Source organism: Fusarium vanettenii (assembly GCF_000151355.1).
Source record: "Fusarium vanettenii 77-13-4 chromosome 7 genomic scaffold NECHAsca_70_chr7_7_0, whole genome shotgun sequence".
Lineage (NCBI taxonomy): Eukaryota > Fungi > Ascomycota > Sordariomycetes > Hypocreales > Nectriaceae > Fusarium > Fusarium vanettenii.
In genome coordinates, this window is record NW_003315819.1 from 1 (window position 1) to 15,756 (window position 15,756).

Consider the following 15,756-nt stretch of genomic DNA (forward strand, 5'->3'; position numbering starts at 1 on the left):
CTAAACTAAGGAATAGCTATTATATTTTATTACTAATAAATATCTCTAATAATAAACTATCGCATATATATAGATAGAACTAATTATTTATAAATAAAGTAAGGTTATTAAAATATTATACCTTATTATTAAAATAACTTATATAATAGAATAAGGTAATTTATTACTTATTAAGATCTTAGAATATAATAAATAGCTCTTAGATAATAAAAAATTAAATAAGTAATAAATACTATAGAACTTATAATATAACTTTATATATAAAATATATAATTATTAACTCTATAGATATTAAGGAATTAATAAAACCCTAAAATAAATTAAAATAATATATATTTTTCTTAATATAAAAAAAATTATTATAATAATTATTAATTAATATAACTTTTATATAAAACTAAGGCATAATATTATAAATTATATAATAAATTATAACCCTTATTAATACCTCGGCTATTATAGGAAATTATTATTATAGATTTTATTATTAAATTACCCCTATTAAAAGAATTAATTACTAGAAACTTCTATAATAATATCCTTATTATTATAAATAGATTTATAAAATTTTCTTATTTTTTACCCTATAGAGAATTAATAATAGCTAAAGAATTTACTTATTTTTTCTATTTTTATATTACTAAGATATATAATATATTACTTAAAATTATTATTAATTAAGGGCTATTATTTATATCTAAGTTTTAGTAAAGCCTTATAAGATATTTAGGGATTAATTATAAGCTCTTTATTATATATTATAAAGAGACTAATAAATAAATAGAATATATAAACTAGATATTAGAATAATACCTTTAATATTATATTAACTATAAATAGACTAATTAGGTTAAAAAATTATTAGCTACCTAGCTAGCCTATAATATAGCTATAAATAAAAGCATAAAGACTATATTAGCCTATACTAATTTTAGATTTATACTAGATATATATTAATAATTATAAAATATTATTATTAACCTTAAGGTAATCCTTATTAATAATTAGCTATATAACCTATATAAAGAAATATATATAGAACTTAAATTTATTAAGAATAAAATAATAAATTATATTAATAAGAAATAAATTAAGGGATTAACTTTCTTAGAGGGAGATATAATCTATCTTATAATAAAAAATATTAAAATAAAATAATAAAATAAAAAACTTAACTATAAATATATTAGACCCTATAAAATTAAAAAGAAAATCTTAAAATATAATTATAAATTAGACTTATTACCTAAGGTTAAGCTTTATTTAATCTTTTATATTTTATTACTTAAATTAATATAAGATATTATTTAAGTAAAAATAAGTAATAAACCTAATATAGAAGTTAATAGACTCTAAGAATATATTATAGAAGCTATCCTTAATATAGATAAAATTAATAATAAAATAATATATTTTATTAAATAAAAAAATTACCTTAACTTAGAAAATATATAAGAACCCCTAGAATATCTTATTAGCTTATAATATCTCCTAAAGAATTTCTATTAATAATACTAAGAGAAAATAAAATAAATTTAGGAATAGTATTTTAATTAATAACCCTATGATCCTCTAAAAGCTAGATCTTAGATAATGCCTATAACTTAGATACTTAATAAGCTTCCTTATTATAATACTTAGCCTTATTAAGCTTATTAAGGTTTTTATACCCTTAATAAATTATTTTAGTAGCCTTCTTATAGAGATTTTTCTCTTAATAATAAAGCCGCTATAAATAAGCTAAGGCTTCTAGGAGGTCTACCTTAGCTTACTTTTTTTATTCTTTAAGATAATCTTTCTTATAAGATACCTAAGTAACTATTATATATTAGCTATAAACTAGTATAAGAATAAAGAAAATAACTTATATACTTAAGAGGATATACCCCTAAAGTTATAGTTAATATATTTCTTCTTAATATAAAAATTATAATAATATTTTCCTATTATAATAATATAAGGATACTAATTAGTATAAAAGTATATAGAATATTAAGGTATCTTAAAGTTAAACTTATTAATTAAATAGGTAAGATTATTATAATATTCTATTATAAGGCGAGGGCAAAAAGATAATTTTTCGATTTAACCTAATATTATATTAGCTAGAAAAATAATTATAAGTTTAAGTTATATATTAAAGGAACTAGGTTATAAAATCTAGCCTTAAGGATAAGCCTAATAAAGGAGGAGCCTTATATTATAGTTATAATATAGGCCTAGGCGGTAAGCTAAGGTAAAATTAACTTATATAATTATAAGCCTATAAGTTAAATAGAGATAGTTTAACTTTATATAATACTATAAGTTAAACTAAGTTAATTTAACTTAAACTAAGTATATTCGAGTTAGGGACCACTAGAGTATATAATATATATATACTATACCTTCTTATATATTAATTACCTTAGCTATTAATATAACTTAGTTATACTTAACTCCTTTAAGTATATTACTAGATATAACTTATAATACCCCTTTAAGGCTACGTAATATTCTCTTTTACTAATATAAACCTAGTATGACCGGTTTATCCCTTAGGAACCTTACGATCGTTATAAAACTTATATAGTATAAAATATATATATTATTAAACCCCTTCCTTTTTTCTTATACCTTTTTTCCCTAATTATATATCTAATTCTAAAATCTTTTAATTTCTATTAGGTTTTTATATATATTTTATTAAATAATTATTTATACTTTAAATAAAATATATAAAATTCTAAAACTTAAATTAAATAATAACTTATATTCTTATTTATATATATCCTATTTTTATATATTTTCTTTTCTCTTATATAATAAGTTATATAGCTTTTAAGGTAGCTAAGGCGGTTATAGCAGTGACCGAGTTATAGGTTGTGATGCCCCCTCTGTGATGAACAGAGGGGTTGCGTATTACTTACCTAATCCCCTGAGTAAATGGCATTTATTACTTGATATTGATCCTAAACGGGAAGTGATCATCGCGAACAAACTGTTGAAGAAAGCTGAACTGAGTGGGAAGAACTGAGTGGGAAATCTTAATCTCTTACCTGTCTCGCCATTTCGGGTTGCAGCCATTTGAAACCTCCTCTTTTGCAGATAGAGTAATTTTTACCTCTTCAGTCTAACTAGGATTGAACACAAGAGCTCCTCTCAGGTCAGCGATTAGACCGATGGCACAACTGTGATATTTGGTGATATCAGATCATAGGACGAGGTTGATGCCAAAAGTGGGCGCCTGCACCTCAGTCCTCGCTTAGCAGCAACTCAGCAGTAGTTCAGCCTAAAGGCAGGCAAGGGCTGGGCTATGAAAACGGAAATGGGACGGTATGCTTGGGTTTTCGTAGATGAGCCTAGTAGCAGCGTTGGTGGAATGATGTTTTGTCTGCTTCATCATATATAATTAGCTATATTTTTCCACTCCGCTCTTAACCTTCTCACGGATTCTTTCGCTACTGGGCGGCCCTGACTTTCGGGTTCACAACGCTTGTAAACAGAGCAGAAGCAATGGAACGCCTTACTACTTGATTGGTAATCGACGTTGGCGGCTCTCCTTCCAAGTTCCTTGCTTTTTCCGCTCATAGAACGGCCGTGTCCAAGATCCAATCTGGAACTACACGAGAGAAACACCTCGAGAAAACTTGGGCGCATAGTTGTTACACCATTTTCACGCCATCGTTGATTCTGACCTAAATCTCGGTAAGTTAGGCTCCTGTTATGTTTACTGACGCCCAACTGATTGCCAATGTGCTCACTACTGTACTTGGATGCGGCAGAGAGACCAGGGCCTTGACGGGATTTTTTCTTGTTGAGACTCTTACTTGAGAGGTACGCAGGTCACTAACTCGAGGGGCATATTAAGTAAAGGCTGGCTCATCATCTGTGTAATCCGAGCATGTCCAAACCACCGTTCTGGCGATAAGCATGCTGAATAGACTGGCTCCCAGGAGGGGTATAGTCTCCTAATTCAACCATGTTAAACTCTGCAAATTACTCAATACCTCATGCTGTCCCTTAAATACTGGGTCAGCTTTGGGATTGGATAGGGTCAAAACAGTCGTTTCATTCAGTGGTGGGAGGGCTATCGCATAATGATCTACTTACTACAGGCTGAGACATTGCTTATCTCTCATTTTCTCTCGCCATTCCAACCAAACCCTTCGATTCCACTCGCTTCGTTCCTTATGATACTCGTTCAGGGTTGCTGTGGGCCTGGCTGTGGACAACATCGAATTGACGATCACCAACGGCCACGCCACCCGCCGTTGACCCAAGCCACTATTCTCCAAGGCAGTGAGCTTTAGGCGGGAGCTGCAAAGACTAGTGCTGACATGGATCGGCAAAGTGACATCCTACGGCGGCTGGTTTCGCTTCTTTGGCATTAAGTGATGAGAAAAGCCACTGCATTTCGACGAAAATAACCAGAAACATGCAAGTTGGCACAAGTGATAGTCATGGAGCTGGTCTAGGGCGTGAAGAGAGTTCAAGGCCGGATTGACCGGAAATTGATCAATGGCTTAAATACGACCTCACACACTCTCATCCAGTCTCAGGTCGCCTTGCGCTTACGCCTTGACGTCATCTGCAACTCCAGCCTCTTTTGTCTCAGTCCCCTTGAGATGATTGGCCTGGCTCTTACCGTCCACAGCATCGACCTTTATTTACACCAGTATCGTCCGCGTCTCATGTCCATGTGGAATCTGCGCTCAAACATAACACTAACAACTTCACGATGCTATCCAATATCTTGGCCCTCTTGCCATTTCTCACTGGGGCTCTAGCTGGGTACCTGGTTCACGATAGCAACCTTGTGCCCGACTATGTACTGGAGGCCACTCTGGAAGAAATCCAGATCGATTGCAAACCAAGACTTTCCGTCGTCTTCAATGGGACCTACCCAGGGCCAACTCTTAACCTCCGGGAAGGACAAACAACATGGATTCGAGTCTACAATCGTATGGCACACAAGAACGTTACGGTGGTATGTAGACCTGCAGCAGTGTCTGGATCTGCCAACTGACAACGATAGCATTGGCATGGGCTGAGCCAAAGGACAGCGCCTTTCGCTGATGGAACTCCCCTGGTCAGCCAGTGGCCGATCCCGCCCGAGCACTTTTTCGATTATGAGTTGAGGCCAGAACATGGCGATGCCGGATCGTATTTCTATCACTCACATGTTGGCTTCCAACAGTTGACGGCCCATGGGGCTTTAATTGTTTACGATGCCAAAAAGCCGCCCTACCGCTATGATGACGACATCACTCTGATACTGGGAGATCATTATGTCGAACAAGATGACAAAATCGAGGCTGGTATCCTTGCAGACCCATTCAAGTGGTCTGGGGAGCCATCGGCAATCATATTTCAAGGCAATAGCGGCAATCGGAGTTTCAACGCGGCCCCTGATCTGACGTGCGCTCCGCATGTGGTTGAGGTGGAACCAGGCAAGACTTATCGTGTCCGAGTCATAAGTGCAACTGCCTTGTCCCTGGTAAAAATTGGAATTGAGCATCACGAAGAACTCCAGGTGATCGAGGCCGATGGTGCGTACACCAAAAGGGTTACGGTCGACCATTCGCAGGTATCCTCTGGTCAACGTTTCAGCTACCTCTTCAAGACAAAGCCTGCCAAGGACGTTTGCAAAAGTGGCAAATCGCAATTCTGGATTCGATACGAAAGCCGCGACAGGCCACAAGAGATTGCTGGCTACGCCTTGTTGAGATACCGATGTGACCAGTCACAGAGTTTGCCATCTTCGCTACCAAACTCCCCACCCATCACCTTGCCCGAGACGACCAATGATTATCTTGAATACACTCTTGAAGGCCTGACCGACAACAAAGACGAAGCATTTCCCTGCTTATCCGAGGTAACAAGGACAGTTACTATCCAGATCAACCAGATCCTCACAACTGGGAGCTATGAAAATGGGACGTTGAACGGCACCGTGGCCTGGGCGTGAGTCAATTCCCCAGCATCAAAACACTTGCTTACACTGCTAACATGAGAGATCAGACAGAACGGGCTTCCATGGAAGGAGAGTGTCCAGGCTGCGGAGAATCAAGTTCCATACCTGATCAACGTCTACAATACTGGCCGGACGCCGAATTATACACTCGCTTTAGAGCACAATGGCTTCGATCCCGAGACAAAGGCCTTCCCAGCCAAAGTCGGCGAGGTTCTTGACATTGTATGGGAGAACAATAACGGACCAACTGGGGGCTGGGACTTTCACCCAATGCATATCCATGGACAGCACTTCTGGGATCTGGGGTCCGGCAATGGAACGTACGATGCTCAACGAAACGAAGAGCACTTTAAAGATTTCACACCGGTCCGTCGAGACACCACGATTCTTTATAGGTATGCAACGAAAGGCGTGCCGCATACTACAGCCGGTTGGAGGGCATGGAGGATCCGTGTCACTGAAGAAAACGTTGGCGCCTGGATGATGCATTGCCACGTTGCTCAGCACGCGGTCATGGGTATGGCCACGGTTTGGGTATTCGGGGACGCTCCCGCTATTTTGAGCAAGTTTCCTATGGTGCCATTCACACAAGGTTATCTTCAATATGGTGGCAGCGCCTATGGCAACGACACAAACGATCCAGTGGTAAACCACTATTTTGAGAGCACCTAGCTGGTAATCAGAAGCTAGAAGCAGTGTAAATGAGAGATAATACGGCAGCTTGACTTAGGCTTGTGATTGGATATTACAACGCCACTCGAGGTCTTGCAGATTGTATTTTTGTTTACCTACTGAATCCAATGTCGTTGTCTATGAGCCACCTGCCGTGCCATACCATACAGACGGTGCTCTTAACTCAGCGAGGGGCTAGGTAGCTGATGCGTATTTCAGGACATTGTTAGGTCCTCTAAAGAAAGCCATCTTCGTTTGTATTTCCAAGTCACAAACTCCATTAGTGTTCGTGTGAAACACAATAGACCACTATGCCAAAGCAAAAGTAGAAGATACCTTCTGCTATTTGCAGAGGCAATTGGGCCTTATAATGCTGCTCAACAGTTCGTCAATCCTCAGTGAGGATTAGACAAGACCTTCATGAGCATTCAAAAATCCTCAATCGCCACTCTATAGCTGTATAAATAAGTCTGGACTGGCTTGAGAGCCTGGTAACTCTCCACAACTGCCACATCCGCTGGAACTGGGCCGTGGGAAGTCTAACTGCAGTCCACAAATTCAAGGAGAGCCTTTATCCAGGTAGAGAGTACATAAGGGCCAATAAGGAAATACTCAAAGTTTTATGAACTCTCCGAGAGAGAACAGGATTGAGGGTAAAGTACTAGTGGTTTCTCTATGATGTTTCAACTCGCCACTTCCGAGACTAGCTTTTCCTATACAATACTGATAGTTGTCTTCTCATACTCCTCGAAAACTGGACACGGCTCAGAATCGCTTGTCTCAGCGCTGCCAATGCCAATTCTCTCCATCGCGCCCTTGACCCTCTGGGACTTCTTTAAGACCAAGAACCAGGTTTCCGGGCCCATGAACTGCCTCTCTCCACCATAAACCTTTCCTGTGTCCGCCACCCAGCTGAAAATACGAAAACAGTAGTATTCCCCTGCCGCCCCGACTACAGGCTCCCTAGAAGCCCCCTCCTGCAACCCAACTTGATGCTTCTGGTGATCGAGTAGAACCCTGTTGACCTTTTCATTGCTAGATCTTGCCCATGCGACACGGTCAGCACAGCCCTGGTCACGAGTGATTCTCATTTCGAAATGGTGTGGTACACCCAAAGTCTCAGTGCTCTCTACCTCAGCGAGGAGCTCAACCTGTACGAGAGCCCCTCGCAAGGACAGGCGACCCTGGATAACGGCACTCATTTCATCGTGTGCGTTTTCCCTCTCACAGTGTGCTTCCACGAGTTGGCAGGCATCTGTAGCTTGAGGCGTGTACTTCCAGGAAACACGCGCCTGTTCAGAGTCGTACGCAATGTGCCCTGGAGTAGACGCCCACGACCAAGTCGGCACGTTCCACCGGGGCCCCTCGCTGCCAGATCTCGAGGCCGTATCTTCCAGCTCGGACGGTAGGCTCGTGACGGCCCAGGACAGATCAAGATGAACCTCATGCTTCCACAATCCAGCCAGGTACTCGTCATTGTTATTTGTGGCTCCCTCATTTTGGAACCTTTCTGCGAAGATCTTTGCCAGACCCGCAATGGCTCTGAGCTTGTCATCTCCTCTCGTCATTTGTCGACGGGAATACACCCCGACTAGTCGTCTCCACGTGGTCCTCATCTCGTGAATATGACCCCATGTGGCAGAGTATTCGCTTACGTGATCCCTTCCGAACGAATGAGGTCTAGGATCAGAGAGTATAGGAGTGGCCTTGAGGCGATTCACCTTAAGAGCCGCCCCATTCTCCACATGACGGATTGTGAGTGGTTTGCGAATGGTGTGACCGCATTCACAGAGCTGCCGACATAGGCATTCCCATATCATTTCGTTTCCGTCAAAGCACAGTCTTCTGTTTGGCAGCATGCTTTCCTGCAGACACCATGCTCGTTTGTCAAGAGAGTACGGTGAATCCCTTGGCGACGCATCGGAGTTAGGTCGAATGAGCAGGTCATGTCCCTGATCAGCAGCCTCATCAAGGGCCACGGGCCTCACAAGCCGTTGCCAATTTCTATCACCAAACTTCTGCGGGCCTAGGAAAGAAGCCCGGCATGTTCCTGGTTCTAGCGCTGCAATCGTAAGGTGCGAATTAAGGTAGATTTGGGACATTTGTGCTGCGCCTGTGAGCCAAGCCTCGGTGTCATCCTGAACTAAACAAAGGGAGTCAACCCAGAGAAACGGGATCTTGAGTCCCCGGCACACCCTAACCGCGTCTCGAATAGCCTCGGGCATTGCAAACTCTGGGATCTTCTGGTAATGGTCCTCGATGTTTGACGTTGTCGTCTTCAGGATGGCATCCGAGCCAGGTCCCCAGCAGTAGCTTAAACAAGCATAAGGCTGGCGAGTCCCGGTGGTCCTGAATAGAAAAGGTGACTGGGAGGCCGATCCTACATTGATGAGGTGCATTGGCATGAATTCGTCATCTGGGGGATCGCAGGCCTTGTCATTCTCGACGCAATGAGCTAGCCACTTTGCGGCCCGATCAAAAGCAGCCTGAGATGAGGAATCCTCGACCACATGGAGAGACTGGGCAAACCTGTTGCGTTTTTCCCCGCTGTAGTCATAGTTTTCTTCAAAAAATGGCTCAACTGACGGCATATTTAGAATCTTTCTTCACACAAACATACGTAAGGACAGAATACCTACCCGTCGATCTGCGAAAGAGCTGAAACTTCTTGCTTCCATCGTCCATCTCATTTTCGATAATCCGGACGGTCAATATACCATTCCATTGGTTGTCAGGGTCATAGCCACCCGTCATACAAAGGATGCAGCTTTGGTATCGGCCTTCTTGGAGCAAGTGAGGCGTAAGATTCTCGATGGCGCGACGAAAGATCAAGCAGCCAACACATGTACGGACATGTTCGAGAAGAGTAGGGAGCTCAACTACATGTGGACCATAGCAGCCATTCCTTTCATATGCCTCAAAGGCAAGGAAGACACAACCATTGAAATAGGGATAGCCAGTCCAATCACCCCTCTGCAATCCTGATGAAAAGTGCTTCCTTGAAAACATAATAACTGTATAACAACGATAGATGTTCAGTAAGGCTGGTTGCTGGTCGGAGCAGTTCTGAGTTGTATGCTTAAAGTTCTTCTAAATCCCTCGCTTAAGTTTATTTTGAGGCATTTTCTTATCTCAGAGTCCTCAGGGGGTAAGCACTATTGGTCATGTGGCAGCAGGTACCTTGTCCCTCAACAGTCACAGCCTGATCTATGCCAAGGGCCCACCTCTTTCGGAAACGTTAGAGTCTGGTCGCGAGCCTCAAAGAAAAAGATCCACTACCTGGCTGATGATGGGATCGGGGCTCTGCATTGCGCCTACTGTAGGTATCTCAGGCTGGAAATTAGATCATAGAACCCACGTGTCTTTTCCGACCAAAGAATATACTTGAGATATTGTCTAATCTATAAGCGTTGCTGGAAGAAAGAGACGATCTTCGGGCTCAGTTAACCCATCAAGGGCCGGGCTGCAACTATAATAAAGAACAGATCTTCAACACATTGTAACATCATAACCTAATGTTAACACAGTGGCCTATTTAAACTTCTGCAGTAGCAGAAGAGTCATACCTAGCCACATCATCATGAAAGTCTAACCTCTTATGGGTATTTTAACTGCTCTAACCTCTGTACGAGAAAAAACGAAGAAAGAGACAATGGCGTGGCTTAAAGCTCTTGACGTGGAGGCATGAATATAGCAACTATTGGGGCTAAGCAAGTGCAGCTATGCAGATTACTTCGGAATTGTTAAAGTGACCGATTAAGTCCAACTACCATGCTCAGGATTTTATGTCATTATGTATTAATGACTTTAGTTTTTGTGGCCTTTGTGGCTGACGGCCTTTTGTCATCATTGCAGACAATAATAGTTTAAATCTAACTTGACTTCGTGGCGCTCCAAGCATAATACGGCGTATGCAGTCTTGAACCTTGTATGCATACTTTCCTCCTCATGCCACGTCACTTGCAGGCGAGAAACTCATATACTATGAATAAGCCACCATCCTTCCAAGTCAAGTTGATTTGATTCCATTACCATTCAACTTACTCTCAACTTCAAGAAAAATGGCGCCCCCAGTACAGTCATGGCTGCACCGGCGACTACGCTGGCTTCGCTACTTCTTAACGGCTCTTGATTCCCAAAATGACGACCAGCAACCGCTCCTTCAGCAAACAACATCATCAGGAAGTAAATCAAGCGTCAGTTGCCCACCAGATTTTACCTCCTCTCCTTACCGAGCCGAAAAGAAGCCTGGGATCACGACGCCGTCCCCATCGAATCAACTTGAAGAGGATATGAATGAACCCCCACTCCCTTTCTTTTATTGCAGGGCATGCAAGCAAGCCAGATTGTCCAATGAGTACAACGAACGAGTTGCAAGGCTGATTGACCGCTTATATTGCGCTGGCTGCCAAACCCAACACCCGGCCATACTTTTTTCTCACTCTTATCGCAACGCTGAGCCGTCAACTAGACTCTGTATTGGCCACCAGGGTCATTACGCCGTCTGCTGTCACTTAAAGCTCAGCCTGTCAGACATTGAGGCGTGGAAAGCTGCGAACCAGGAAATAAAACTCAGCTGCCCGCTGAGTACATGTCCGTGTACTAACGTGACCGTCACCTATGACCCTGGATGGTTTGATGATCCAAATTTGAATCATGTCTGGGTCAAGTGGAGAGCACCCATCCAGCATACATTGCCTGGGAACACCTTTTGGGATCGCAGTATCTCGAAAGCCGCACAGTTATATGGGTCTTGCCCATACCTATTCTGTGCTGCACTTCAGGTCACGCCTGGCCGCCTTTTTCGATTGGGGTATTTCAAAGACGATACCTTCGGAGATGGCAGAAAAAACCGCAAATGTCTAAAGATTAATGGATCCTTCTTTAAGTGCGACTTACAGAACGAAATCATCGAATCATCCCGCTGTATACCTCAAGGCAAAGATCCACGAACACTATTGCCAAGAGATTGGATCGAAAACCTTGACCCAGAAAGTTATGGCCACTTTACGGACCCAGAGACGAAGCATATAACATGGTGCAGTGATCGGTCCTGTGCTACGACACGTGAGCTGATCAAATTCTATACCCTGGTTTCGATCGCCTGCGGTTACGAGGGCGGACATGTGGGCCGCCATAGATATGAGAGTGGGATAAGGGTATTAGATGAGATCGTAAAGGAAAAAATCCGTTCTTATGAGTGGACTTATCAATCAATATAACTCTACTTGAAACTGCCACAAGTTGAATACGATCTCCCAATACCTACTGCAGGTACCTGCCAAGATAACATGAATCCATACCTATGTGGCAATCATAGGTGCCGTCGCTCCTGTCATCCTGGCAAATGAAGACAACCAAGGGAAGGGGCCTTTCACTCATTGTATCTCTGCTGGCTGTCTGCATCCCTTGCCTACCATGGATTTCAAAACAGCCTTTGGTACATTGCTCCCTATCAATACACACGAAGCGATGGCAACCGGGCCCATAACCAAAGGGCCAAGCTCTGAATCTTCAACCATGAAGGGAGAATAAGAGAAACTCAAGCCTAATTACCCTCTAAGAGTGTCAAATTACTTATGATGATTTTCTGATAATCCTTAGGCTTTTAATTAACTGCTTTTGCCATAAGAATTAGGGTCTTGATTTCCTGTGTTTTTTTTTTTACGACCGCACATACCTGTCCAGATCTTGTCGGTAGTCTATCTGCATCTTTTACCCTGCAGTGATTTGGCACGCGCCTTGCTCCGCGACAATTGTTTGATGCAAAACAAAGACGGGAGCGAAAGATGACGCTATTTTATGGTGTTTGCCGGCATTGCTTTTTATGTCCTTATACATTAATACCTATGTCTTTGCTGATGTGGCATTGGCCTCTTGTCGTAATTGTACAAGATAATCACCAAGCATCTTTCAGTTCTCAAATATTCTCCCAGAACGTCGCCCTTCTTCAGAAACCATTCATCATTAGTATGTGGTCTTCTTCTTAGCTGTCGGGCAAACTAATTGCAGCTAGAATACTGGCAGACACCTCAGGGTAAGAGTTCAGGGCTTGCTCCTGGTACTTTGCTCGCTAGTAGAAAATTCTCAACTACGGTCAAGATGACTCTTGAACCATGCCACTGCTTGATTGAAAGCTTGTTCTTTCGCAAACCGTTGCTTACTGTCGCTCATATCCCCCCTAACAGCAAAGCCGTGATGTACTCCGGAAAACAGGTTGATCTGCCACTCATTCTTGGACTTGGACAGAATAGCTTCACTCTCGTGGCGTTTCTCCACAGGAAAAATATCATCATGCTCGGCAGCAGCAATTGACAGTGGGCCAACAACAGCAGATAGCTCCTGTTCCTCCACGAAAGAAGGATGACTCTTGAACCATGCCACAACCAAGGGAAGGGGCCAACGGTGTACCGCTCCTCCACAGCCAGACACGAGATTCCTTCCTTCGCGGTGATGCTCAGTTAACTCTCCTTACCTTGGGCCAATTTTCTTTTGCCTTGCCTTCCCATCCTCTTCCCATTCCCATCCCATCCCCATCCCATTCCCATCCCATTCCCATCCCATTCCCATCCCATCTCCATCCCATACCACAATACCTACGAGCCCTCCTATTCACCATGGAAAGAGAGCTGACAGTCGCCTTCACCGCATGGACCAACAGCCAGGGCACCTTGTCAGTGATCATCGGAGCGATGGGACTTGCCTGGGCTGTCTATGCCAAGTTTCGTGATTGGGACGAGGAAAAGCGCAAGCAATTGCGGGAAAGCTTTGCTGAGAGACATCGCCGCGCGCAAGAACCGAGCCTCAACACTCGAGTGGATGTTCTGGAGAAGAAACTGGGCGACGCCAATGATGAGCTCAAAAAGCTCAGAATTGAGATCGAAGACATGCGCCGCGAGTAAGTACATTGATACATACTCACCCTAATATGGCTAACACTGTAAAAGAATGGATAGAATGTCAGGAATGCTCACTGAAAGAATCGCCAACCTGGCCAACAACTTGTCCCCCTGAGACCCTTTAGTCAACCATCCCATTATGTCGAAACCATCGGGCATGTTTAAAGGCGCTGGATCCCCGTTGAATATGTCAACAACGAGGCAGACATAACCCTGCTCAGCGAATGCATCTGCCATGAGCTTGCTATTCTGCCAGATGCCGACAATGTCTGGGATGTACAAGATGGCTGTGCGAGTCTGGGCGGAAGGCTTGGCTCGATAACCGTCGATCTTGCCATCGATCTTCACCATGGTCCCCACTGGAGTACCCCTTGATACATGAGCATTCTGTTTAAGAGATCGGTTCAACGAAACGAGCAAGGTCTTACTGGTGAAGGGTGCCGGTGGCACAACATGCGGCGGGCGGACGGGAGGACATGGTTCATATGGGTTAACCTGGAATATCTGCAGAACGCTGGTGAAAGTGAGCGTGGATGGAATTGGCATTAATACGTATAATTCTGGCGAGATAATCTGTAGCTCTTGGCCAAGAATCGCCTGTGTCATTCATGCCAACAAAAATCGGTGGATGGCATTTACATAGTACGCTTCCGAAAGTGTCGGCAGGGATCCGTTCCGAGCGACGGAAGGTGGATCCAGATCCACTTTCCGGAGGCCGGCGGTTCATATCACCTCCGCGTGATCATCAACAAGGAAGAAGAGACAAATACATGATATATTTATCTACCGTTTGCCATTGACCGGCACTCTTCCCGCTCAGATATTCCAATTCATTAGACCTCCAATCTCTGTCCACCATGCCGTCCGATGTTCTCCATGATGTGCGGCCAATGTTTGAGCTTCGCGGCCGCAACTATGTAATCACAGGCGGAGCCCAGGGCATCGGCTTTGCGTGCACCCGCGCCATCTGTGAGATGGGGGGCAATGTTGCCGTCTTGGATATTCAGAAGAACCCTGTGGAAGAGTTTAACACACTAAGCGACAAGTTTTCTACAAAGGCCATCTACATCCAGACTGATGTTACTTCCGAGGACAGCATCAAGGCGGCTTTTGCCAAGGTCCTGCAAGAGTTTGGTACCATTGATGGTTGTGTGCCCGCTGCTGGAATCGCCATCGACAAGCCCTTCTTGGACCAGACGTGGGACGAGTTCACCCGAATTCAAGACATCAACGTGCGTATTAATCTTTCACCAACTGAAATGGTGCTGACAGGACCAGGTCCGAGGAACATTCTTCGTTGCCCAAATGGCAGCTCGTCAGATGATCAAGCAAGGCACTGGCGGTAGCATGGTCCTACTAGCCTCTCAATCCGCCCACATTGGTCTTCCGGGTTATCGAATGGCCGCATACAACGCTTCCAAGGGTGGTGTATTTATGCTTTCTAAAGCATTGGCGGTTGAGCTGGCACCGAAGAATATTCGCGTCAACACCATCTCGCCTGGCTTTGTCGACTCGGAGATGACGAGAAATGTTCGTGCGATGAAGAGCAAGCGGGAGGGTGAACAGATGTGGCTTGCGCCGCCTAATCAGCGACTAAGCACCCAGAACGATCTCACAGGGGCGGTGGTTTACTTGCTGAGCGATGCTGCTCGACACACTACCGCAGCTGATATTCCGATCACTGGCGGTCTTCATGCGGGAACGATAGATGGCTTGATTAGCTACGACAATCAGTAGGCGTTTTGTTTCAAGCGAATTGAAATTTATCTGTACATGTTGCTCATCTCATGGAGTTCAAAGATGACTCGGCTCAACCCTGATAGCCTCAATTTAACCAAGGCTATCATTCCTACTTACTAGTTCCTCCTATGGCATCTCACTTCAATGACAAGCAGGAACTCTCTACGTCATGGTTTTTTACAGCATTGAGCTTTGATGCTGGCATGTGTCAATAACTGTGCTCTTATCATAGTGGCTGATGGCTTCTTTCGGAAGAGTCACTAAAGAAAGGTACGATAACCTTAAAGAAGGTAGGAATAAACCCACCCTCCCTGTCTTATCAGCTGCCAAGAAACGATATGCTTGTTATATGATATCGAAGCCGATCGCTTGGCGGTTGCAGCTCAGTGCTAGCATCAGTTGCGGGCCGAGGCCGGCTATGTACGATTGCAGGGGTTGGAACCGGCCCGCAACGCGGATAGAGCACCCGGCTACACTAAGCTCAGCTGC

General features: G+C 43.2%; 5 protein-coding genes across 5 annotated transcripts; 3 read left to right on the top strand and 2 right to left on the bottom strand.

Annotated features, from left to right (window-relative positions):
- Positions 1 to 4,716: 4,716 nt before the first annotated feature.
- On the top strand, positions 4,717 to 6,771 carry NECHADRAFT_70605 (uncharacterized protein). Its single transcript, XM_003040330.1, has 3 exons — positions 4,717 to 4,969; positions 5,018 to 5,946; positions 6,004 to 6,771. Exons 1-3 carry the CDS (start codon positions 4,721 to 4,723, stop codon positions 6,626 to 6,628), a joined length of 1,803 nt encoding a protein of 600 aa, XP_003040376.1. The 5' UTR covers positions 4,717 to 4,720; the 3' UTR covers positions 6,629 to 6,771.
- Positions 6,772 to 7,341: 570 nt separating this feature from the next.
- NECHADRAFT_82337 (uncharacterized protein) lies at positions 7,342 to 9,637 on the bottom strand (the record flags this gene model as incomplete). The annotated part of the gene is made up of 2 exons (XM_003040347.1): positions 7,342 to 9,209; positions 9,268 to 9,637. 2 exons carry the CDS (start codon positions 9,635 to 9,637, stop codon positions 7,342 to 7,344), a joined length of 2,238 nt encoding a protein of 745 aa, XP_003040393.1.
- Positions 9,638 to 10,689: 1,052 nt separating this feature from the next.
- On the top strand, positions 10,690 to 12,163 carry NECHADRAFT_82338 (uncharacterized protein; the record flags this gene model as incomplete). The annotated part of the gene is made up of 3 exons (XM_003040331.1): positions 10,690 to 11,695; positions 11,873 to 11,902; positions 11,949 to 12,163. 3 exons carry the CDS (start codon positions 10,690 to 10,692, stop codon positions 12,161 to 12,163), a joined length of 1,251 nt encoding a protein of 416 aa, XP_003040377.1.
- Positions 12,164 to 12,614: 451 nt separating this feature from the next.
- NECHADRAFT_94828 (uncharacterized protein) lies at positions 12,615 to 14,005 on the bottom strand (the record flags this gene model as incomplete). The annotated part of the gene is made up of 5 exons (XM_003040348.1): positions 12,615 to 12,697; positions 12,736 to 13,071; position 13,551; positions 13,603 to 13,897; positions 13,956 to 14,005. The coding sequence occupies 5 exons, from the start codon at positions 14,003 to 14,005 to the stop codon at positions 12,615 to 12,617; spliced, it is 765 nt and encodes a 254-aa protein (XP_003040394.1).
- A 379-nt stretch (positions 14,006 to 14,384) lies between these two features.
- On the top strand, positions 14,385 to 15,264 carry NECHADRAFT_82340 (uncharacterized protein; the record flags this gene model as incomplete). The annotated part of the gene is made up of 2 exons (XM_003040332.1): positions 14,385 to 14,759; positions 14,800 to 15,264. 2 exons carry the CDS (start codon positions 14,385 to 14,387, stop codon positions 15,262 to 15,264), a joined length of 840 nt encoding a protein of 279 aa, XP_003040378.1.
- Positions 15,265 to 15,756: the final 492 nt, after the last annotated feature.

What these genes read in the sequence shown, in the direction of transcription:
- NECHADRAFT_70605 (XM_003040330.1), top strand. Translation starts at nt 4,721, where the DNA reads ATGCTATCCAATATCTTGGCCCTCTTGCCATTTCTCACTGGGGCTCTA. An exon ending in CACACAAGAACGTTACGGTG is followed by an intron (nt 4,970 to 5,017) that starts GTATGTAGACCT and finishes TGACAACGATAG; the next exon opens with CATTGGCATGGGCTGAGCCA. An exon ending in AACGGCACCGTGGCCTGGGC is followed by an intron (nt 5,947 to 6,003) that starts GTGAGTCAATTC and finishes ATGAGAGATCAG; the next exon opens with ACAGAACGGGCTTCCATGGA.